Below are 26,744 nucleotides of genomic sequence, written 5' to 3' on the forward strand. Positions count from 1 at the left end.
CCCTAGGAGGCTTTGCAAATGCGTCTTAGTGGCTGCTATGGGAAGTAGCCAAGAGATCAGACCCACTTCCTAAACCAGAGCAGATGTACTCTTAGCTATTTTACACACTATATTGAATTTGGGGTAATATTTCATTTGAAGAGAGAGGTTTTCTGCTAAAATATAAAGTTTGAAAACCACTGATATGGTGGACAAAGCACTAATCTCAGCATGAAAATGTTTAAATTAAATTTCCAACTCTACTGCCTATTTATAATTTGACTTCAAATAACCAAACCACGTCTAAACACATGACTGGCAAACAAATGATTTCAAGTGATTCTGATCCTAGCTTTCAGTTAAACTGTGAAGAAAGCTATGCAAATTATTCTATTTGGGCTGCTGTGCATGGAACAGCCTTCATTTCATGCTGTGATTACAAGAATTCTAGAACTATCCTGTATCTATTATGTGTCAGAATATTCATGGTTTTCCCTCCTTTAAAAGGCATATAAAAAAAGAATATCATCATAATAATAAAGACGACAATATGTGCTGGAAGTTGTGACATGCCCTTCCCATTACATTAATTTTCATTTAATTCTTATAAAAACTCTGAGTGATCCTCCCTATCTTTAAAGTGAGGAGGTTCAAAGAACTAAGTCGTTTGTTCATGGCGACAATGGTGAAGCTATGATTTAAAGCCAGTAGTCTGTCTTCTCTAGACCCTATCTTTAGCCATGCTACCTCTCTACATCAATTTTCTATAACCTAGATATGGTTAGATTAGAAAGATGGGGGATGGGAAGCAGTGTGTACTTCTCTGAGGTGCACAAAGAGATGTACGTAAGAAGTTGTTACATATATAACTTTAAAAATGCACTAAAACAATAAGCCTGCTTGAAAATAAATGAACATTTGTCCGAGAAATTAATAGATTACACAAACGTCTCCTTACTTGAAAAACATTTGCATATTTCACTAGTTGTGAAATGCTATTATTAAAGTACACAGAGAGATGTATATACACAAAATAACATAGTTTTATACCATGGCAGGATAGATAGCATATGTAACTCAGACTAAGGGGGCTGACAAATGTATGTAGGCAGACTAACCTTCCTGGCTAAGAACCAGGAGTTACGCTTGTTACACAGAACTCTCAAGGGTACCATGCAATCAGAGGTCACAATCGAGGTAACAAAAGCAATGTCACCATATCAGAGAATGGGCCAATTCAGATCTGGTCCCTGACAGTCACTGAGGTCAAGGCTTGAGGCAAATAATTGTATTAAACAGGAATATTCCCTGCACACTTTTAGAACTGTCATCTGAACAAACAAGTCCAGGTCATCTGTAGGTTAAATCTCAGTTCTTTTCCCTGGTACTTAGAACTTACGTGCTAGTCTTAATCCCTTACAGTTTTTAAACTTACAACTGTAATTTTCTTTTGATCAAGGAAATGCTTAATAATTTTTTTGTTTGTTTTCTGATCTTAACAACAGCAAACCTTCATTTAAATGCATGCATTTGTCATTTAATTCCATTTTACTATTGGCTGCCCTACGCAATTTAAAAATTCTGACTATATGATAACAATCACAATTTAAACTTCATATTTTAGTGTATTATAAATAAAATAACAAGGAGAATAGTCATATTCAAATGACAGACTCTCAAATTTTAGTATCATTTATATATCATTGCATGTATCATTTATATAAAAGCAACTAAATTCAGAATAGTCATTTTATATAAAAGAGATGCAAAATTTACAAATAGTAATTAACATGTAACAAAAGGTGTATTTATAAATAAGTATCTGAAACATGAATTTAAATCAAATAGAGAAAATAAAATATATATGAATAGAGTTTCAGTTAGGTTTATATGAGATACATGATGTACAATATTAGTTCACATTTTCCTCACAGCAATTTGGAATTTATGAATTATTACCACCCTGTTTAAAAAAAACTCAGATCACACCTGAAAATTTAATTTTAGTCCATGTTTTCAATTTAATGATAAATGTTTAAAACATCTTTAGTTATGCTACTCTTTTAGTTATTGCTTAATTTAAATAAAAATCCTTGAGAATTTATTATTTTTACTATAAATTTTACTACTTTGTGTATTTTTTAACAAATCATCCTTGGATAACTGTACATTCTAGGGCTCTCTTTTGTTCATATAAATTCCAAGAAGTAAGCAAATCGAGAGTTTGATTCTTGGTTTTATTTTATATTATATTTCTCTTTGAAAATTCTTATATTTAATATTTAAATTATACACACATACACACAAACACACCACACAACCCCACAACATAGTTCCAAGTGAAACACTCAATAAACTAAATTATAAGACTGTAGACTAAAATTGGCAATAGGTCAACATTCAACTGAATAAGACTGAAAGTCTATTTTTTCATGGCTGCATAATTAGTATACTATCAATAGAAAACTGTGGTCCTATGAGTAATATGACACATCACACTCTAAAACAGTATCTAAGATAATACTATTCTTACTGCTTAATCAACTATATAGCGTTTAGCTATTTATTTTATAATGATTCTTTAGAATGTGTAAAATCAAAACTGAGAATTTATAGTTTAAAAAATTGTATGATCCCTGTGAGAAGTGTAACTCTCAGCTTAGTTTAAACAGCTCAGACTAAGTGTCAATTTCAGAGATTTCTTTCCATATTTACTCTTTTAAAAATATATTTTTAAGTTTAGTTCTAATATATATTTAATACGTAAGTTTATTAACTGTACAAGCGGAAAAAGTATCAAACGTATGTTAAACGTTAAAACTGTTATTTTAAGGAAACACTTCTTGACCTCATTAAAATAATTAACATTTCACATTATATTTCACATCCAAGTTATGAAAAAGCAAAAAAATTATCAAAACAAACTACAGTCAATTACATTTTCAGATCAGTAAAATGCACTTGTAAGAGTCTTCCTTCCCTTAATCCAATTGCCAAAGGCATTTTAGCAGCTCAAATAGGTGGTTAGAAACATTCCTGCCATACTTTCTGAAATATACAGGGTTTTTTTTGTTGTTGTTATCCTTTTATGATTTCCTCTTTCTATAGCTATAAATACTAATAAAGACGGAAGATTACACTCACACATACACACACACATATTCACACATACAGGTACATATGTAATTGGAGTTAATTTTAACATCACTATTCTCAAACTATTGAAACATTATTAGTTGTGATTTCTTTACTTATTTATTTTAAAATCTGAATTCCTTAAAAGACTAGAAATGAGGAATTGTACTACAAGTTAAATCTTTTAGAGACACCTGGGGAATTTCCATCCTAATGGGCAATAAAATCAATAATTTTGATCATTTTAAACACAATGAACAAACAAGTTAATACATTTCATTTTGATTCTTTCGTATTTAAGATACACAATTCCACTTTAAAAGGAAAAACTTTGGTTAAACTGTCTTCTACTTTTTTAATCCTATGGCATTTGACGTGTTTCTAAAATTATCTGAGTTTCGCACTCTAAGACCTGGGTCACAACCTTATTTAGGGACAGGAAATAGTTATCAGGTCACTGAGTGGTCAAATGAAAAAGGATTTGAAATGCTTCAGCACTTAGGACTCCGCTCATTGAAATGATTGACTTCTATGTTGTTTAAAAGGTTGAAGTTTCTTTAGTGGAACTAGTCAGATTATGCCTATACGATTAGAGCAATTTTAAGAAAAATCTACAGGGTATAAAAAGACATATTATAAGAGTACAAGTGAACAGCCTTATACATTTACAAAAAGGAATGGTCTTTAGAATATGCACAGATATTTTACTTAACAACCTTCTGAGTCCAAGGCTAATATAAGTTCCTTGGCATTTGAGTGCAATAAAGCTAGGGGTAAAAGCAAAGGGAACTCAAAAGTTATTTCTCTACACTGTTTTTCTTCCAGAGTAGACTAAAAACTTGTACTATTTAACAGCACACTTTACCATCATATAGGATATTCTTGTATGATAATCATTAATCCAAGCCTGTTTTTATATTCACCTGATGCTACTTCAAGCGAGTACAATCTATCTCTGATGATGGAAATAGGCAAAATAGGGGGAAGTTGGGGCAAAATGAGTATATATTTGATTTGTCATTTAGTACTAGATCAGTTTCCCTAGAATTCAAGTTCATTATTAGAAATCAAAATTATCATTTTGCACAGTTTCCAAGGCATGCAGTGTCAGGGATTTTATGCAAAGAGAAGCTTGTGTCTGGAAAAAAATTTTTTTAAATGTATGAAAAGTGATAGAAGAGAATTAAGCCAAAGTATTGCCTGAATAACTCAGTTTCTAATGTTTGAAAGCCTAAGGATAGGGCATTATGAAAACTGCATCAAATAAAGGTATTCCATATTTACGTAACTTTTCTATATGGTCAGTAAAACTTTAAGAAATAGGAGTTTTATTCCACAAATGTTAAAGGAAGCAATCCTATCATTGATGGACAGAAAGTTGGAAAACTGGGCACAGATTTTATTTTTAAGTTTTATTTTATAATAAGAAACTGGGCCATTAAAACTATGTAACCAAAGCTGGAGTGCGTGCATGGGAAGGCCCCTGCAGTCTTTTACAACTTTTCAGCGGCCTCGGTTGTGAACTGGGTTTGCACTCTGCCAGCAGAGCAGCTCTGACCCATGGAGAGCACTCCTTCAGATCAACACTGCCTCGGGCCTTTCTGCTTTCTCCAAGAAGTCTTACATTTCAGGCATCAAGTTGAATTTCTTCTGGAGATGATTAACCCAAACCCATGACAGATTTTTTCCAAGATATCCAACCCCTTATGTTTATTTTATCCTGGCTCTTTTTTGGATGTACTGGACACAAGTAACTTACTCATTTTACATGTTAAAGGGCTGGTGGAGAGCCATTAATTCCCTTAAAAAATGAGAAAATATTTCAATGCGCCGGGCTCTATTGTGTGAGCTCAAATTAACTACATGATTCAAAATTTTAAGAAAGATGTCTGTCTTCTAATACAGAATTTTTTAAAGCATTTCATCACATCTCAAGATAGGGATCTTCTACTTTTTGGGAAATGCATTCTTGTGGTGTATTAAAAAACACAATGTTAGAAGGATCAGTTACTGTTTCCATAAGCCCAGTTTGTAGGGGGTTTCAACTAACCTAAGTCTTGGCACACACAATTTTAGTTAATAGTCAAATAAAAATATATGGAAGGGTCTATTCTCTTTCTTATATGCCAACCCCTGTCATTGCTTCTATTTCTGCAACATTTTCTTCTTATCATGGGTGAGATGAGTTGTAGGAAAATAATTCAGGTGTTTTTACATACTTCTCAAAGTAAAATATTTTAAACTTAGAGGTGATTGGATGACTTCTTTGGAGATGACTATTAATACATTTTTTAAAAAGGACAATTTTTTTCTTCTTTGAAGAAACCATGGAAAAGGGTAAAATTTTCATAGATTTTAAATAGATGGATGTTTTTTCTCTTAGGATAACGTAAGGTTCCAAATGAAATAGCATTTTTATTATAAACATTCAAGTTACTTTAAAAATATTTTAAATATTAAAACACTCAAATATATAAATTATGCATAGAAATAGAAAAGCTTACTAAAGAATGTATTTGAACATTTTACTCTTCTAAAATTAATAGAAATATATCAAAGGAAAAAGACATAAAATTAAACTTAAGGGCCATTTAAAATGTAAAGTCTTGGTTTAAATATAGATACTGATAAGACAAGCAGTTTAAGAAAAAAATGTATAAATTCCAATTTAACATTGCATGCCAAGAATACGAACTCATTTCATGAGACAGAAATTTGTATATATGTACACGTGCAAATACGTGAGAATGGAAACAAGCACAGCGTGAAACTGGAAAGCAGCTTCAAGGTATTACACCACCACAAACACAAGTAATTCCATTTGAACATAAGCGTGTCATTCCTAAGTGGCAATTCTGAGAGCTAACAACTTTGAGCTTTATATAAACTTTGAGTTTAGCATTTCGGTGATGACAAAATGTTGACTCTATGGTAAATAAGTTTTAATTTCTTAAGATTAAGTCTAAATATTACTTCTGATAGTAATACAGTAAATTAATTTATAAATAGTACTCGATATAATCTTTTCCCTTTAAATACGAAAATCTCTTATACAATTTATGGTCACTGGTGCAAAATATCATAGGACATATTTTAGAAAACTTCAAGGGATAATTTTACTTCCATCTAATATTGATAAACATTGAAAAATTGTTAAAAATTATAAATCTTAGATTCACAAGAATTATAGAAAATCAATTCACTGCTCCATATTAGTTTTTTTATTCTTCTTGAATAAAATTGCAAAATAAATTTTATCTTTACAAAACATATATCAATATCTGAATCAAAATATTTTATCTCTAAGTGGAGGATAAAAGCTAAGTTAATTTTTATAATTAGATTTATTACTGGAATGTTTAAAGATATCAGTTTCTTCTTTAATTCATGCTTCAATGGGCTACCTAAGTTCAAGACCTTCCACAGAGTGAAGAAAGAAAATGACAAGAGATAGCATATACATTGGGGGTGGTAGGTTAATGCCAGAAGTGTGACTGATTGACTGACATCACTTTAAAAAGTCTGGAATAAAGCTGCCTATCAAATTTGTCCAGCTAAAATTTAGAGTTGAATGGATACTTGATCAGAATCTGTATCTTGTCTATTCAGGTACATGCATTTACTGTCACCTAGAAAATCCCTTTCTATGGAAAAATGATCAGCTAAGCAAGAATAATAAATTTCCCCACACATAAACACACATACACCATACTTTAAAATCAAAGGAAAACGTTTCAAAGTGTATGGAGTTACTATAATCAAATTCTAATTTGTATAGATTTCATTGTAAATGGCTACTGTTCCTGAAAATAGCAATAGCTAAAGTGTATGGAGCTTACTATGCATTAGGTACTATTCCCAGCATTTTACATGTACTGATTTATTTACTCAACTCTGTAAACTCTGCATTATTGTACCTCATTATACTAATTTTATAAATGAGGAAACAGACACAGAAAGATTAAGTGTATGATAGAGTCATACCTGTAGCAAGGGGCACAGCTGGAATTTAAACCTAGATAGTCTGGCTCCATAGCTAACTCTCTTAACTGTTAGGTTGAGTATTGTTTTTTAATTAAAATAATGATTAAAAAATCTTACAGAAGTTAATGAAGCTGTGGGGAAAATATATGGGATGCCACAGTTCTATTAAACTACTATAAAACATAAACAGAAACTAGAAATCATTTAGTTTTCTGGAAACACGAAAACATATAGTGACTTTAATATATTATCCATCTCTACCCTTCTAGAAAATGTTTCAAAAACTATGAAACCTTAAAATGAAAGGATACTGTTTATAATGATGAGGTTTTCCAAGATCCAAAACCCCACAGCTGGTGGAGCTTAAGTAGGAAATGATTAAATGAATTCCAAAGTGTGCTTAGTAGATCTAAGGGGTGGCTGAGGCAGTGGGACCTAAAGCTCGGATGTGAACACTAAATGAGTTGTAAGTTTAAGTTGGGCATAGGCCAATAATCTGACTTTGAGTAATAGCAATTGGCAGGAAGAGTGTTTCTGAGACTCCAAAGATATTTTTTTTTTAGAGTCAGAACTGTTTATTAATTCAACAAATACTTATTGAATGCCTAGTATAGATGAATCTAATACTGTTGCTAGGTCCAGAAGATGGGAGGAAACAGAAATATGACTAAAACTTGATCCCTGACTTTAAAAAGGTTTACAGTCAGGGGAGGAAATAGATAGGACAGTATTAAGGAGATATGACAAAGGCCTATGGGAAGCTTGGTGTTATTAGGAATGACTTACAAATGAAATGACATTTATTTGAGTCATGAAGGATAAGTAAAAGTCTGAAACTAGAAAGGTGAGGAAAAGCAATAAAGATAAAGAAAATGGCGTGAAAATATGAAGAGCAGGACAATTTTTGGAAAGAACAAGCACTCCATTATAGTTGGGGATATAATGAAGTAGTTCAATATGGTTAGAGAATATTTGGGGGTTAGTGGGGAGAAATAATATAAGGTGGTACTGGAAAGGTAAGCTGGAGACAGTATGTAAAGGGCATTGTATGCTTAAGACTTTGGAATTTATACTAGACGAAACAGAAGGACATTACAAGATTTTAAACAGGGGTGTGTTGTATGCAGAATTACAGTTTAGAAAGTCATTGCTATACAGGTATAGAAGATAGCATTTATAGGATTAAGAGATGTGTGACTATTAGAAAGGAGACCATGACAACATTTCAGGGCAAGAGACATTGCAGGCAATAGCTGATGTGGGGGTAGTGCTTACATTCAGCAAGTGAAAAAGAGAACAGAATTAAGAATGATTCTGATTTTTCTCGGTTAAGCGAGTGAATGGCTACCGATGCTATTAACAGAGACAGTGAAAAGAATCAAACAGGTAGGTGGAGTGGAATGTATATAATACACCTCATATTAAACATACTGGGTTAAATTTAAGTGTCTAGAAAAAATCAAAGGGGGAAAGATGGAGATGGATATTTAGTTGTCACTTCCTATAAACGTAAGTTATATGAGAGAATTAGGTGTTATATCTTGATCTTTTCATCACGCCCCAGGAATAGGTCTGATCTGTACTTCCATGATGTTTTCTTTTGCTTATTTATGTGTCTCCTCAACTGGACTCAAGGGTAGTTTTTTAAAGACAGAGACTATGTCTTACTCATCTTTGTATCCCTTGACCTAGTATAATGTTTGGCAAAGTGAACACCTGCTGTATTAGTAAATAAATACGTGGATTGAATATAGAATAAGGTCAGAGACAAAATTCTAAAGGATATTGCTCTTTTAGGAACAGGAATAGGCAGAGAAGACAACTAAACAGGAGTGGTCAGATAACTAGGAGAACTAGGACAGAGTGGGAATGAGGATGTAAAGGGCGAAAAATTCTAGGGAGAGAAATTCCTGAAGAAATGGCAAGTAGAATGAGGGCAGAAAAGAGGTTCTGGAGTTTAGCACTTAAGAGGTTAACATGGATTACTGTAATGAATGTAGTTTCAGTAGAATGATGAGAATGTGACTAGAATGTACACTCTGCATAACTTTATGAAAGGACTGTACGTGAGATTGTAAATTTCAGTTTATTAGTTTGTCTCCCACTAGGCTGAGCTTCTAAAGCAGGAACTGATTTTTACTTGTGCTTCCAGTCTGAAGTACAATAAAAGAAAGCAGGAGCTTAAAAATGTTTTTTTGAAAGAATAAAAAATGTGGAATGGGGGCTTCCCTGGTGGCGCAGTGGTTGAGAGTCCGCCTGCCGATGCAGGGGACACGGGTTCGTGCCTCGGTCCGGGAAGATCCCACATGCCGCGGAGCGGCTGGGCCCGTGAGCCATGGCCACTGAGCCTGCGCGTCCGGAGCCTGTGCTCCGCAACGGGAGAGGCCACAACACTGAGAGGCCTGCGTACCGCAAAAAAAATAAAAAAATAAAAATGTGGAATGAACAGAAGACGAGAAATAAAGATACGGATTAGACTGCCTAAGAAGGCTGATAAGGAAGAAAGAGAGATGGATGGGGTAGTCGAAAAGGAGGTAGCAACACATTTTCAATGGTAAAGATGCAGCTTATTCATATGTTGATTTTAAGAAGTAAGTGGATATAATAGAGACAGAAATTTAAGAAACAAGACAGGAGCTAACTAAACATGAGAACATCACGGGATCAGGCAGAATAACATCCATAGCAAGGATGAAAAGTTTAGCCTTCGATTTAAAGAGAGAAAGTAAAATTTGGAATATTAATGGGAATAAAAATAATGATTGCTGCTACATGCTGAACATTGGGCTAAGCAATGGTTTGGCTACTCACAACTACTCTATGGGATAGTATTATTCTTCTTATTCAATAGGTGAGAAGCAACTTAAATACATTCATACCTTGTGATAGCTATTTCTCTGCTTTTCCCCTTACATCTCCATGTCTACTGTGTTCACCCAGGTCCAAGCTACCATCTCTACGCTGGCCTACTGCAATGACCTTCTAACTGGTCTTATCATGTTCACTCTTGTTTCTTTTCTATCTTCTCTCCACACCACATGTTCCGTAATCATTACACAAAGAACACATCTGACCATTTCATCTTTTGCTTACAATGACTATTGTTCTTGGAATACAGAAAGCCAAATCCTCAATACGGACTAACATGGACAAACTAAAATTTCTCTGTCCCCTGCCAACTTCTCCAGCTTCATCTCACTCCTTGACCTCTGGCCAAACCAGCCTTCTTTCAGTTCCTTTAATGGCCCAGTCTACCACTGTCTTCAAAGTCTTTCATTAGGCCCACACTTTGGCCTGGAACACTCTTTATCCACAACTTCTCCCTTTGTCTAGTTACTCCTACCCAATCTTCAAATTCATCCCAAGTGTCACTTCTTCCCTCATCCCTCTGGCTTAAATTCATAATAATTCCCCTTATGTTTCCTCAGTAGAACTTTACTCAGTTGTATCATTATGCATTTATATGAGTATTAATAAATGTCAGTCACCCTCTTCCCTGCCCCTGTCAGATAGTGAACCCCATTACTCATGGTCTGTGTTTATTTCATTCACCACTGAATCCTCATCTTCTTGTATAATGCCAGTCTCATGGTGGATATTCAATAAAGATGTGTCAATAGATTAAACAGGAAAGACAAGGAATTAAGTCTGAATTTCCATGTTCTAAAGGCTAGCCCATTCTAGTATCTTCCAAACATTTTTATTTAATTTATCCAGTGATTTTATGTGGTATGTATTATTTGCTCCAATTAATTAATGAGAAATATAGAAAGGTTAAATACCTTCACCAAAATTACATAGGTTTGGGCTGGGATCCAAACTCAGTCCTAATTCCAAGCTAGTTTTGTCTTTCTGCTGGGGTGGAGATAGCAAAAATAGAAGGAACAGGGGAATGGTAAGACTCAACAAAATTAAAAAAAAATAAATTCCTAGGTAAGTGATTTGATGCACAGCTTAAAAAAGAAAAAAAAAAATGTATAAATATTATTGTTACCATGTCTATAAACATAATAAACTCAACAGAATTTAAAATCATTGTTAGACCTCCTGGACTAAGTCAATGTTTATTTAGATTTACCCACATATTCGTCCTTCTTTGCTCTTCATTACTTTTTTTAAGATTTGTGAATTTATTATTAAATGCTTTTAGAAACATCCCTGATATCCCAATTTCCAAGATTTCTTTCCCTATTATAGGTGGGACATTTTCAATTAAAAAAAATTTTTATTGGAATATAGTTGATTTACAATGTTGTGTTAGTTTCAGGTGTACAGCAAAGTGAATCCATTATACATATACATACATCCACTCTTTTTTAGATTCTTTTCCCTTATAGGCCATTACAGAGTATTGAATAGAGTTCCCTGTGTTATACAGCAGGTTCTTATTAGTTATCTATTTTATATATAGTAGTGTGTATATGTCAATCCCAAACTCCCAACATATCCTTCCCCCACCTTATCGCCTGGTAACCATAGCCGTTACTCTGTTTTGTAAATTAAACAGAGTTTAATTTACAAACTACCGCTGTTTTGTAAATTTAAAAAAAGGGTAAAAATGACCTGCATTACTTTCTATGTCTCTAAGAGTTCATCTGAAATCCTTTTCCTTTTACATGAGGAATAACACCCTTTAGTATTTATTTTAGACTTGGTCTATTGGTGAAAAATTCTGCTTTGCTTGTTTAAAAATGTCACTGTTTTACCTTAATATGTTTTCATTTATTAACTTTTATTAAAAAACAGGACCTTCAATGGGTGATTTCAAAAACAATTTAGTCATTTAAAAAAATTAAATTTCATCAATGTTATATATGTACATGGCTTTAAGAACGGAAAATAATAATCCCCAGATCCACCCCTTTCCATTCTCAATTTATACTCTAAAGGCAACTACATTCAGCCATATTAGTCTTTTCTTCCACTGCTAGCCTGTGTATATCTTGATGTTTTCATTTTTGAAAAATTTTTATATTACTTATTGACCTCACAAAATAAAAGATAAAGATTTAGCCCTTTTACAACACCTCTACCATAAACACATATACCTCATCTTCCCATTTCTTAGACAAATCATAATATCTGGTTATATCACCATTTAGTGTTTACCTATTTATGACAATGTAAATATCATTTATAGCTGAGCCACATAGGGTACTATAAATACCCTATATGAGCCATAAGGGAAGGGTTATTAGCTTGTTCTATGGTTTTCCTCTAGTTGCAGGGAGGTGTGAGGATTTAATCCTCAGGTCAAGAAATTGTTAGAATTTAATCTCTACTGAATTCAAGATCAGTGAGAATTCAGCTGTACCAGATCAAGCCCTTTTACATCATTGTTGAGATTGTTTATTGAGCTATAAGTAACCAATATAGATAAAATGCAACTGAACCAGAGAATGGAAGCTAGTTATATATCCCCAATTGGACTCGGTTACTAGCTGGTCATATACCGGAGACGACTACATGACTAATTAATTATAAAAGCTGCTGGGATCACCAGAGCTGATGGCTTCCTTTAACTGAGATTATCTACACACTCATAGCCTCGACTTGACTCTGATGCCCACACATTTCCTAAGTGCAGAATGACTAGGACACCAGGTCCTATGCCTAGGTGTCACAATGTCCTCACTATACTAAGCATGCTTTGTAGTCTCCTCTCCTTTGTCCTTCCTTAAAGCTAAGTAAATTTAGTGTTGTGTGAAGCCTACCATGTTTCATGAATTTAAGTGTTGATTTGAATTCAAAACACACAGCTTCTAACAGAAAAAAAAAAGCAAAGCAGTTACAGATTACATTTCCTTTCTTGTATAACTTTTGTTCCTAACATTTAGTTATTTAATTTTTTACATTTAGTTTTCTATGTACTATCATTAGTGTCCAAATTCTTTGTTAGATGGGTATATCTACTATATATTCATGAATTAGCCTTGTACACACATATCAATAGGTCACCCCAACACTCTCTTCCTGAGGAGTATATCTCCTATCAAATATGTTTGAGCACATCAGACAATAAAAACAATTTTTCTTTTCCTCAGAGAGATTGCTCATGATGTTTTCAGTCACCATAGAGTATTTATTCTCAAAACCTGTGTGAGCTGTCATCCTGGGATCTCTCTTCACCATCATTGTAAAGATTCCTTTGTCTGTTTCTTTTGCTAGACCTCATATATTGTTTTTCATGATTTAACTCTTCATTTTTGTGGAGTGGTTCCTCCAGTAGCTTCCTGAGCAAGGTTGCAAGGGAGATAAATTAAGATGATATGTTTTTATATTTTTAAATTTTATTAGTAGTTTGCCTGTTTATAGAAGGCTAGGTTGAAAATAACTTTTCCTAAGAATGTTGAATATACTGTTCCATCATCTTCTAGGTTCTAAGATTAATGTTAGGAAGTCCAGTGCCTTTTAGATAACTGATCCATTACATGTGATCTGTTTGTCTTTCTGGAGGACTTCTAACCTCTTTCCTTTGTCCCTGGTTTTATGACATTTTCTAAGATGTGCTACAAAGGCTTTATATTCATTCATTTTCCTAACATGGGCCCTTTTGATCTGGAAACTGGAAATTCCCTTAGTTTCAGGAATTTTTAAGAATGATTTCTCTGACAATTTCCTTCAATATATTTGTTGTTGTGTTCTCTCTTTCTGGAACTTCTATTAGTTATCAAGGTTGGACCTCCTGGACTGAGCCTCTTTTCTTTATGTTCTCTCTCATGTTTCTTATCACTTTGTATTTTGCTCCAGTTTCTGGGAAATTTCTTTAACACTATCTTCTAACTTTATCTTCTGCCAATTTTTCATTTCTGATATCATTTTTTATTTACAATGAGATAGTTTTAGTTCTCTGAGCTCTCTCTTTCTTATTATAGCATCTTATTCTTGTTTCATGGTTGCAATTTTTTCTTATGTCTATGAAAATATTCATGGTATTTTTGAAGATGTTTTTCACCTGAAGTTGACTATCTATGTTTGTTACTTTTTCTCTATGTTTCTTAAAAGTTTCTTTCAGATGTTTAAGAATCGTCATTTGTGTGCTTATATTTAGAGAGGGAGTCTGTAAAATTGATAAGAAACTGTACAAGTGAGTGACGCCTATCATCTTAGGGTGACCTACCTGAGTCCTATATTGGAAACACTTGATGTCAATATTTAGATGTTTCCTCTTGGACTGTTAAGAATCTCCAGAAAGACTCCTATAATCTCTTTCCTTAAAGTCAAAGGCATGGTGCTATGTAGTAAATGTCTGTGTTTCCCTAAAATTCCCATATTGAAATCTTAACTCCCAATGTGATGGTGTTTGAAGAGGGGGTCTTTGGGAGGTAATTAGGGTTAATTAGGTCATGAGAGTGGAGGCCTAATGATGGAATTAGTGGCTCTATAAGATGAAGAAGAGAGATATCTCTCTCTCTCTCCACATGTGCTAAGGTAAGGTCACATGTGTACATAACAAGAAATAAGCCAGAAAGAAAGCTCACCCCAGGAACTGAATCAGTTGAGGTCTTGATCTTAAACTTCCCAGACTCCAGAGCTGTGAGATGTAAACTTCTGTTTTTTAAGCCACCCAGTCTATGGTATTTTGTTATGGCCACTTGAGAAGGCTAAAAAACATGATTATCAGCCTTCTGGTAGCTAAGCAGGGGAAGGGCTTGTGGCCTTGGCATTTAACATGAATACCTACACTTACTCTTCTTCGTTTTAGCAAGGTGCCAAGGTTTTTCCTGAATCCAGAGACTCTGTTTTATCCTATATAAAGAATTAAGTTCAAGAATTTTTCAAGAGTATCCTGGACCTATTTATTTTATTACCCTTTTCACCCCACTTACCGAAGGCCTAATACCATCAATTCCTGAAACTTTTGGTTTGAGATAGTTCTCATATTTCATTGTTCGTTTAAGCTTTTGTTTTCTATTTACTCATATATTTATTTTCTAGTCTAAGAAAACTATAATGCCGTTGCCCCTTCCTTATATTCTCATGTTTGTTAGTATGTGTCTTTAAAATATCTCCCCTGAAGTTTTAGTGAGGGTTTTCAGATCCATCATCTTTACCTGGAAGACCTTAGATTATCACTTAATTTTCAAAACATCACGAGAAGTAAAGATTAGTGTTCGCAATTACAGGTGAGAAAAAACAAACACAAGGAGCATACTGCTAATGAGTATTTATGCAAGATTCAAACTGAAGTCTTCTCAGTCCAAATCCATTGTTACTTCATTACCTCACGTAGCCTTCTTTAGATAGAAAACTAATGTCCTTGATGATGAACTTTCTAAGATATTGTAATAATTCTCCAACACCCTGATAGGATTATCAGCCATCCCAGAAATATAGGAGATGTCCTGGGTAGCAAGTGAATAGGCAGCTGAAAGGTGGACAGAAAGGTTACTTTCAGGGAGCAAGGGACAACACAGATAAATAAAGGGTGCTATAGGCTTCTCCCAGAGCCAATCTCTTTCCCCATTTTCTCTGTGAAGCTTTGGCTCGGGAATCCAGATGTCATCCTCCTTCCTCCTTGTGGCTGTAACAGAGAAGCAGCAGGTAGACAGCTGGGTGTCATGAGTGTCTTGCTTTCATTTCTGAAGAGAAAGTTTTGTTGGATATAGACTTTCATGGTGGAACTTATTTTCTTTTAGCACTTTGAAGATATCATTACATTGTGTAATGGTCAGCTTGAGCTGCCATAACAAGATACCAAGGACTGAGTGCTTAAACAACAGAAATATATTTTCTCACAGTTCTGGAGTTTGGAAGCCCAAGATGAAGGTGCTGGCAAGTTTAGTTTTTCAGAGGCCTCTCTCCTTGGCTTGCAGATGGCCACCTTCTTACTGTGTCCATACATGACCTTTCCTCTGTGAATATGTATGTGTCTTTTCCTCTTCTAATAAAAATATCAGTTCTACTGGATTAGGGCCCCACTAATCTGACCTCATTTAAACTTAATTAACTCCTTAAAAGTCCTAGCTCCAAAAAATAGTCAGATTGAGGTTTAAGGCTTCAACCTATGACTTTGGGGAGCAGCATGATATATAACAATTGTCTTCTGACTTTCATAATTTCTATTATAACTTCTATTAAGAAGCCAGCTTCATTATTATTGCTCCTTTGAAGATAATAAACTTTTTTCTCTGGCTCTTTAAAGAATTTTTCTCTTTGTCTTTGGTTTTTTAGTGCTTTTACTATGATGTGCTACAGTGTGGTTTTCCTTGTATATATTTCCTTTGTAGTTCATGGAATTTCTTGAATCCATAATTTGAGGTTTTACCTCACCTTAGTAAATTCTCAACTATTAACTCTTCAGACATTATTTCTGCACCATTCCCTCTTACCTTTCCTTCTTGAACTGTAATTACACGTGTGTTACACATTTCTTCTGTATCTCACATCTTCTGTTTTTTGTATTTTTCATTCTCTTTCATTTCATGCTTCAGTTTGAATATTTCTTTCATAGCTATTGTCCTGTCCAGTAATTCTCTTTTCAGTTTTGATTAATCTGTGGTTACACCCATACACTGAGCTCTTTATTTCAGTTTTTGTGCTTTTAAGTTATAGACTTTCCATTCAGATATTTTTATAGGTTTAATATGTATACTGAAATTCTCAATCTCTTCTTCTATATCCCTAAAGTTATTATGTATGTTTATTTTAAAGTCTTTATTATCTGAAATCTTGGCTCAATTTCTGTTGTCTATTGTTTCTCATGGTGTTCAGTGATGTCTCATCTCCTTCTATGCCTTTTTTTCTATTGTGTGCCAAAAATTATATAGGAAAAAATGTAGAGATAATTTGAAGCTTGAGATGATGTTATCTATTTTGGGACATAGTTTATGTTTGTTTCTGGCAAGAGGTTAGTAGAAAGTCTATTTCCAGTTCACGTAGACTGGTGACATTATCAAAAGCTTTGCTCAGCTTCTCAGCTCTTGGGATGTCCTTCTTGGCTTATAATTCTTTACTTACTTGTTAGTTCTCCAATGACGTCAATTAGCTTTTTTAAAACTACATTTTCCAGCTTTTAAAGTTGTTCTCGGAAAGAAAGTTGGTTTTAATTAAACAGTCCTCTATTTCCAGAAGTGGAAACCCTCTTTTATTTTTAATAAAAAATAAACTAATAATATCTCACAGCCTACATATCATGGTTATTTCAAAGAACTCTAAAAGTTCTGAAATCCCTTTTCATTTTTATCCATATACCCATCATATATATATGAAACATATACAGTCTATATGTCAATTATATATATTATATATTTGTATATGATGTATGTAAATAATATATACACAAGACATATATGTAAATACAAATATATACTTTGGAATAGAATATATACATATTATTATGACTGAATTTGGGTGGAAATTAGAAAATACAAACTATTTACTACTGATGTGGATAAGGAAGAGTTTAATCAGCTTCTCTCTGGCCCTGGATTGCCATTCCCCAAATCTCACTTATCCATAGACAAATACTTTTTTAAAAACTGCAGTTTGTTTTATGCTTCACTAGACTGAATTCCCTAATCAGAATTTTTTTTTTCTGTATAAAGTTGAAATGATTCCAAACTTTTATACTACTAAATGGTATGATAGTGCCTAAAATGTATTTAGGGAGTTTTGATTATAAGCATGTCTCTTCTTAAAAGAATACCTTCAGGTAGTGTTTGGTTACCTGCATTAACCTTGTGGCATTTATTTTACCAGCTCTTAATACCTAATTGTGTTGGCACTATTAGCAAGTACTCTATATAGCTATGGAAATATAAGACCTATTATAAAACCATATACAGAATGTGACTCTGTGCTCTAAGCTGGCATTAAAAGAAAGAAAGTGTGAGAAGTACATGCTTGTAATCATACAGTAAAAAATACCACAAAAGAATATGGTTTGATTAGAAATGCTCTGATGTAAAAATTATAGAAATTGAAGTCTTTTTTTTTTTTTTTTTTGTGGTACGCGGGCCTCTCACTGTTGTGACCTCTGCCGTTGCGGAGCACAGGCTCTGGACGCACAGGCTCAGCAGCCATGGCTCACGGGCCCAGCCGCTCCGCGGCATGTGGGATCTTCCCGGACCGGAGCACGAACCCGTGTCCCCTACATTGGCAGGCGGACTCTCAACCACTGCGCCACCAGGGAAGCCCAGAAATTGAAGTCTTTTGATGACTTCAATACTCAAAAATTTAATACAAAAATATTTGAACATCTATGATATATGGTATGTGTGAATCTTCAGTTTTATAAGAAGAGAAATAGAAGCATGTTAGTGATGACAGCACCAAACTGGGAATTATGAAAATCTGACTTTAAAGTGAAGTAAAATTGTCCCAGGGATTAGAGGAGCTAAGACTGAACCTACCTCTCTGTGAAGGTTGATGGGCCAGATCCAATTTTTTTCTTGGCTTGTCTAGCTTCCTTCCTTGGCCAAAACCAGAAGTCCAAATTTGGCATTGGGCTTTAGGAGTAGGAAATTTAAGTTTCAGCAGAATAGGGCAGGGAAGTCATTTAATTTATGTATAAATAAAAAGAGGAATAAATAAAACAAAAATATAGTGTTTACTTTTGGGCTGGGTGGAGAGGTTCTCATCTATCTGAAAATTAAAATAGTTGATTGAAAATATGGTAACTCCTAGAGTTTAAAAGATTTGGTACTTAATAATGTTAGGTAATCATAATAAAATTAGAATAGATAGCATCTAAATACAGGTCACAAAACAGATATTTATCACCATGTTGGCACTAAACTGTTTCTTAATTTATATTAATGCAAGTATAAGAAAGAAATAAAAAACCAAAAATATTAGTTTCCCAGAGTTTTGCCTAATATAATAGTCTTTTTATTTTTTCTTAAATATTTTGATTATAAGTTTGTATATATTTCAGGGTTACCCAAGAATCTTTGCTCTTCAATGTCTATATTTTGTTTTATTTTTGTTAGCTTTGTTTTGATAAAGAAATTATCCCCATTTCCCTTCAGCCACTTACTCTCTGTATGACCTTGGGCAAGTCACTTATCAAACTCCCAAAACCAGTTTTCGCTGTAAAATATTGACAGTTATAATACATTCTTAAGAGTTTCTGAGAAGACTGAACCAGAAAATTTAAATAAAACTCTTAGCACAGTACCTAGCAAGAAATACAATAAATACTACTAATTGCAAACAAGACAAACAACAACAACAAAAACCCACCACCTATACTGTAAAAATGACTGTTGCCAAAGATTACAAGTTTTGAGCACTTACTATGTATTTATACTGTGTGCTTCAAGCATTTCACAAGTAGGATCTCATGTAATCCCCAACAAGTAGGTCCTATTAATATCCAATTGTACAGGTGAAAAAATGCTAAACACGGAAGTTAAATAATGTCCCTAAGGTCACACAGCCAATAAAAGGTGGAATCAAGATTCAAACTGTGTTTGACTAACTCTAGAATCTACACTTAACATCCATTAAGCTATGCTTCTTCTTATATCAGTGATAGCCATAGAAGAGTGACGTAAGGGCTCCAAATTGAACATTTGAAACAAAAAAAGGAAACTTGGTGGAAAATATTTAAGGTAATAATTTAAAAATGTTTTACATTCTAAGGCGAGATCAGATATTGAAACTTAAGTGGAAATCACTGCTGATACAGAATAAACCAAGACAAGTACTGGACATTAAATAAATATAAATAAATAAGCAAATAAATCAAGTAAACCAGTGTTGAATCTGTAAAGTGCTCAGACTCTTAAATTGCATATCATAGGAAAAACAAACTGATGTCTGACACATGGCACATGTATGAGGTTACCCTGAGAACAGGTGTGGTCAAAGATTCTTCAGCCTTAGGTCTGAGTTAAGGGTCTAAAGGGTCTTAAGGGTTAAGGGCAGCTAGATAAAAATTGCCAGCAAGTCATGAATATAGCAAAATATAAAGATATTTTGTAAAACATGGTCTGTTAAAAGGGTATAATTTACCTATGTCATTTAATATAATTTGACATTTCATATTAAATAGTCCCCATATTTAAGCATATTTTGAAATTTCATATTAAATATTCCCCATATTTAAGCATATTTTAAATCCCAGACCAATAGAGTATATCTACCATCCTCTCTATCCTGCTAGTGACATCCAGATAAAGATAAAAAAAAAAAAAAAAACACACAGCATTTTAGTACAATTTATAAGAGGAATCATGAAAATCCCACATTGCAATGTGAAGTATTTTTAAATTTAGTTTTTTTTAAATCAAAGTTATTATAAAATATATGTGCAGTATAGAAAAAATATTCAAATAATACTATCATCTAATTCCAACAAAACCACGAAAATTATCACAGTGCCGGCATACTGTTGAGATACTGTTCCACAGTATCTGTTCCACATAGAGTCATTCAATCTAAACCTACAGTAAAATTTAATTCTGATCTCCCTCACTTTTGGGGGTAAGATACCCAATTATTAATTTTATTTGAATTTTTTAAGGGAAAGCAAAGTTTTTCCAATGTTTTAAAATTAGACTGTGGTGATTTTAATTAGATTAAAATTATATTAGATTTAGGTTGTATAACTGTAAATATACTGAAATTTATCAAATCATACTCAGAACAGGTGCATTTTATACTATATAAATTGTATCTCAAAACACCTGGTTTAACAATGCGCCCTCCACTGGGAAGCTGTGGTTAGTCAGGTTGCTAACTTGGAAGCTGACTGTCCTCTGTGGCCAGTCAGAAAATAAAGAGTATGAGTCTAGGAGGTGGATGAGGCCAGAGCAGCAGTTAAAGATAACATGGGGTTCAACGTGGCCAACAATAATCAAATAATCTTTGATTTACTCTTTTCCCCTTAAAAAAGGGGGCAGAAATAAACATATTAATTAGGGAAAATAATGTTCTTCTACAAACAATCATTTTTGTCAAGCCCATTCCTTCAAAAAAAAAAACCAAAAAAGCCTTAAAATAACTATTAGTCACTAGAATATACGGTACATACATAAAGACCATTCAGTGAAATTAATGACATGCCAAATGTACTTGAGGTTTAAAAATAAAAAAACTAAACACATTTCATATGGAGGAAAGAAAACAAAAATGCACATTGTATCATAAAGCATATACAGAAATGTTCCACTTTATTTCTATCACTATTTGAACTTATCCTGGCATATTTTACTTTAGTTACAAATCAATAGATATACTGTATACATATATACTATTCTTGATGGTAACATATCTTCAACTTTCATAGGATAAGAGAAAATGTAACAAACAGGTTGGGATAGATTTCTTCTTCCTGATTCTAAAGTACATGCTAATTTAAAGGGCAAAAATGCCCCAATTATCTTTCTTCCTAGGCATATCCTTTCTAAAGTAACAGTACTATACTACTTAAGAGGTAATATCTGTGGAGTTGTTATTGATTTTAGCAGAATTTCTACTCTTCCTTGCAAAAACAGTGAAATGGTGAAGTTAAGACTGTTACAAAGAAATGAGCCTTGATTAAAACTGAAGCCTTATTTTACACTGAAAGTATTTTTTAATTCTATTAAAATACTAATCCATAAACATTTTTTGCAATAATTTTGATTTTTTACACCTTCATTGGTCATCACATTTTTAATGTTTTACTATGGAGAATTTTAAATATTAAAAAAAATTGGATGGTAAAACAAACCTCCTTATACCATCATCTATTGATCTAACAATCTCAATAATTTGCCAGACTTGCTTTTCCTATCTTTCTATGCATATTTTTATTACTATATACTTAAAGAAAATTCTAGACCCAATGTCTTCCACCCCTACATACTTAGTAGGTATCTCTAAATAAATATAAAATTGGTAGCTATCAAATTTTTCTTTAATTGAAACCTTACTGAATAGAAATTTAAATTAAAATGTATCTATTTCAGTCATGCTATAATGATGCATAACTTTTAAGATTTATTTAAAATGTACAGAAGACAAAGTATTAAACTTTCTGGGGCTTCCCTGGTGGCGCGGTGGTTGAGAGTCCGCCTGCCGATGCAGGGGACACAGGTTCATACCCCGGTCCGGGAAGATCCCACATGCTGTGGAGCGGCTGGGCCCGTGAGCCATGGCCGCTGAGCCTGCGCGTCCGGAGCCTGTGCCCCGCAACGGGAGAGGCCACAACAGTGAGAGGCCCGCGTACCGCAAAAAAAAAAAAGAAAAAAAACTTCTGAATAGTTCACTTCCATTCAGAATATTTGACTCCATTTTTCCTATTAGAAATTACAATCCAAAACTATAGGCAAAATTATGACCATTTTAATATTAAAGATAAAGCAATAGCAAACTTGTTTTAAGTCATATTTGCTGCTCTATTACATTTAAATATTCCTGATTAATAATGAGTCCATAATTGTTCTGAATGCTGAAATAAGGAATACAATCTGCCACTTAGATATGCAGATCCTTTACCCAAGAAGTGAGTTGGACAAGCTTCAAATATAGTAAAATATTTAAAATTCCAGAGTTAAATTCATAATGTTTAATGCAATTTGTATATATTGGCAGTAAATATATTAGAATGTCATTTCAACATGTACTCACTTCCATTGATATAGGGTGACATTATTTGTCAGTGTAAAATTTACATATAATTAGCAACACTGGTGATACAGCATTATAAGACTTTCACATAAAAATACAAAGAATTTAAATTTATATAAGCATTTATACAAATACTAAACTACTATGCTAATGAATCAAGACACCAAATTAGTATTTTAGCTCCAAGAGCCATATTTTGACTTTTACTTAATTATATTTTATACATAATTTTTATATATGTATTTTAGGGCTAATGAGGACTTTTAAAATTTGCTTTAAATACAATTTTCCATCTTTTTTACTTTTCTATATATCTGTGATTAAATCATACCTTCAAAGTAGCCATCTCTTTGTGGCTGTGCTTTCTTTGGTGATTTTGTATCAGATACTTTATTTTCATTGTTTTTGAATAATGCTAGGCGCACAGTGGGATCTAGACAAAATGAGAAAAATAAGACAAAAGCTCAGCTCTGGTTTTTTCCTTCTCTGAAATCGCTATACATTTTTTTATAATAATATTAAAAATAATAGCCATTCTATAAAATTCTGTGAAATTGATTATGATGTTATTTTAAAAAGCTTTATAATATGAAAAAGTAACCAACATTTATATATTCTTGGTTATCTGATTAGGCATAGCCAATACTTTATACACAGGGCAGAAATACTAATAATTAGAAAAAATTTACATTTAAATTTTCCAGTTATGGCATCATCTTTTTACTTACAGAGTTGTTTTACTGTTTATTATTTTAGCTCCTTTGTTAAATTCCTGATATTTCTGCTGGAATAAGGTAAATCTTTCATAAATACATGTAGATAAAATCTATTGTTACAGGAAAAACCATATACCCTACTTTTTTAATTTTCTAAACTCTAAGGAGCTAAGATATAGGAGATGGAAGCAAGACAAGTAATGAGATAAGAAACAGATAAAATATAATTCTCAATAGTTTTAAAGATAAATGAATGATTTTTTGTTTGCCTTGCTGTATGATATTTTACATAATGAAGATGTATAAATTCTAATTATTTTTTATAGCCAAGAGAATTCTGAATTTATTAATTTTACAAAATACATAGAATAATTGTAAATGTAGGGCCCTATTATTTTTTATTGATAATAAATGGTTCTATGGAATATGAAATTAGGGAGTTAGTGTAGTTGAATTAAGACAAAAGGTTTTTGCTTGTTGAAGAACTGTAAGAAAAGAAAATAGTGAAATAAGTAACAGGGAGTAGAATAAGGAGTGGAAAGTTCTGCATTTAAAGTAGGTTAATATATCTACTGACATTGTACGACACTGTATGTCAATGATACCTCAATAAAAAAATTAATGAAGTAGGTTAACATAAAACCACAATTCAGGGCAGCATACATTTTATTAATATCTTACATCATTTTGCAAAAAGAGACTTTAAGAATCTTCGATTACTATCTAGTGCAATAGAAGTGAATACGCTAAATGAAAAAATAAGATTTAAAATAAACCCAAGTTACATATTTTAATTAAATGCTGAAGTAGCACGTTTTTTAGAACGTGAATTGCAGAAGAGTATCTGCAGAGTTATTTCTCAAGCATGAGCATACTGAAGATTTCCATTAGTCTTCCAGTAATAATTTACCCTTGCTAAGCATGATTTATTTACATGTTTCAGAGAGATTATATATTTCAGATTAGGAAAGATATTGGTCAATATTTGGATACATCTCATAATTATAAGTGACCTAAGGTATTATAAGAGTTGGGTGCTTCTATATGAATTCAATATGAATTATAAGAATAATTAAAAAAAACCTCTGTCTATATATTTAATTGAATAAGTATTATATATCACTTAAGTCATTTACAAAAAAAAAAAACAAAAAACGACATGTGAACAAGAGCATTAGTCAGTCAGGGAAAGCAGATTATCATGGGTTTACACACTCTATGATACCTTATTATATATAACCTGCTGATCTTTCTACACATTTTCCTGACCTTCTTGCCTTTTTATTTGAGCTATGTATTTCCTGAGCAAAAATATTACAATTCGACAGACCTGGGTTAGGTCCAAACTCCAACTTTTACTAGTTGTATGATTCTGGACAAATTGGTCTCACCCTCTGCCTCCGTTTTTGTCCAATAATGCTGACTTTGAAATATTACTGTGAGAATTAATGAGATAATGTGTGTAAAGCAGCAAGACATAAGTGTAGGTGCTCAATAAAGGGCAGCTAGTAAGCATATAATTAAAACATAAACAACAATAATATTTCCAACTTATTATATTCTTGGAAAAGATCTTAAATCATTGCTATTTGAATAAGGTGGGACATATAGGAAATAGATGGATCCATAACTGACTTCATTTTATTCAGTATAGCACATGAAATAAAAGCAATGGATCTTTTATAAGTTCTTTGGCACTCCTTTGGGCAAATAACAATCTCTCTATGACTTGATTTCTTAATATGTAAAACATGGATAATGACAGCACTTTCCTCACACTATTATCATGATTAAATAATTTAACATGTATAAAATATTTAGAAGAGTTGTCTAGCTCAATTTACTCAATAAAATCATTTTATTCATCAAGAGCACATAAAGTGTGCTACATTTTCAATCTTTGTATTTCAAAACATTCTGATTGCATCACCTTAAACTGATTAAAAACAAATTAATTCAAACTGCTAAGGAATAATAATAAGGAATAATGATAAGAAGCAAAAAATATAGTAATTCTAGATGGGAAAAAAATCACTTGATTCTGATAGTACCCAAAAAGACCACCATGAATGATACTACTGTAACACTCAAAAAATACACAATCAAGTAAGAAAGCCAGGATATAAGGCTATTGTAAAGAGCATTACAAAGTCATTTAAATCTACTCCTCAGCAATCATCAATGGCAGGTCAATGTTGTTGTTTTTTAAATTTTTTATCTCCCAGTATGACTTGCTCAGTATCTGGAAAATAGGTTTTAAATACACCTTCATCGTATAGTTAAAGAAACCCATAAGTAAGCTGACTTTCCATTATGTATGTGGCTCTGTACTCAACACTTTCTATCCATTACCTCATTTAAGTAACAATTTTATTTAGGCATTATAATATCCTTAAAATTATTCCATCCCCTGTGCAATCTGTTTACAGTTTCTATAAACCTAATCTTAGCTCACTGGTTTATCTTATTCTCATTAACGACATACGTGAAAATCTGGTTCTTATCCATTTTCTGTATGTGCCATGTAGAGCAGTGCTGTAAAATAAGTTTTATGCTAAGATTGAATGACTTCATTTTTATAAGGAGTATTATTTACTAATTTAAATTTGCCTTCTCAAATAGAAACATATATTTAAATGACTATAAAATACACACAGTCATACACAGGGTCAAATGTCTTTAGTGACTTTTAGCTAACCTACTGTTGATTTGGTTAACAGTTATTTACTGAACATCTACCATGGTATTAGGTTCAGGGAATTTGGTGGGGAACAGTGGAGACTGGGTCCTCCAGGATCTTAGTATTCAAATAAGTTTTATTATTGTTTTGTTCAGAGCACAACAAAGTAACATTTGATCAAAATTCTTTTAAGTTCCTTTTGGGAATCACTAAGGTAAACAAAATAAACCAGCAATAAACTTCATTTTGTCACAGTTTTGTCTAAGCTGTTCCCTTTTGATCCTTCCTTAACATTTCTTAATTACCTTATCATTTTGCAACCCGATCTCTTTGCTATATCCCATAAACTGTTTAATTCACATTAAGGAGTTAGCTTTAATTATTTTCTACCTGGCTTAATTCTTGGCTATAACTAAATGTTGCTAACACAGTCTCAAGTTTTTTTCTTCAGTGAAATAAAATCAGCAAATATTTATTGAATGCTTAACATGTACTTGAAACTGTGCTAGGTGTTACTAACAGCTGCAAGATGATTCTAATCCCTAGTGGTGGCTCTACATTTATAACAAAATTAACCTTGTCTGCCTCATCCTGATCTTTCTTTCTTCTAACTATGAAATTTGAAATTTGGCATGCATAAATATTATAAATGTTGGAAAGCCACATTATGTCTTCATCCTTATATTCTT

At 32.8% G+C, this 26,744-nt stretch overlaps 1 protein-coding gene across 1 annotated transcript in view; it reads right to left on the minus strand.

Annotated features, from left to right (window-relative positions):
* LRRIQ1 (leucine rich repeats and IQ motif containing 1) overlaps window positions 1-26,744 on the minus strand; it is a 174,706-nt gene that overhangs the window by 30,235 nt on the left and 117,727 nt on the right. The window contains 1 exon segment of the mRNA XM_019952053.2: window positions 22,991-23,092. Coding sequence (XP_019807612.1) covers window positions 22,991-23,092 — 102 coding nt within the window.

The sequence above is a fragment of the Tursiops truncatus genome, chromosome 11 (genome assembly GCF_011762595.2).
Source record: "Tursiops truncatus isolate mTurTru1 chromosome 11, mTurTru1.mat.Y, whole genome shotgun sequence".
Lineage (NCBI taxonomy): Eukaryota > Metazoa > Chordata > Mammalia > Artiodactyla > Delphinidae > Tursiops > Tursiops truncatus.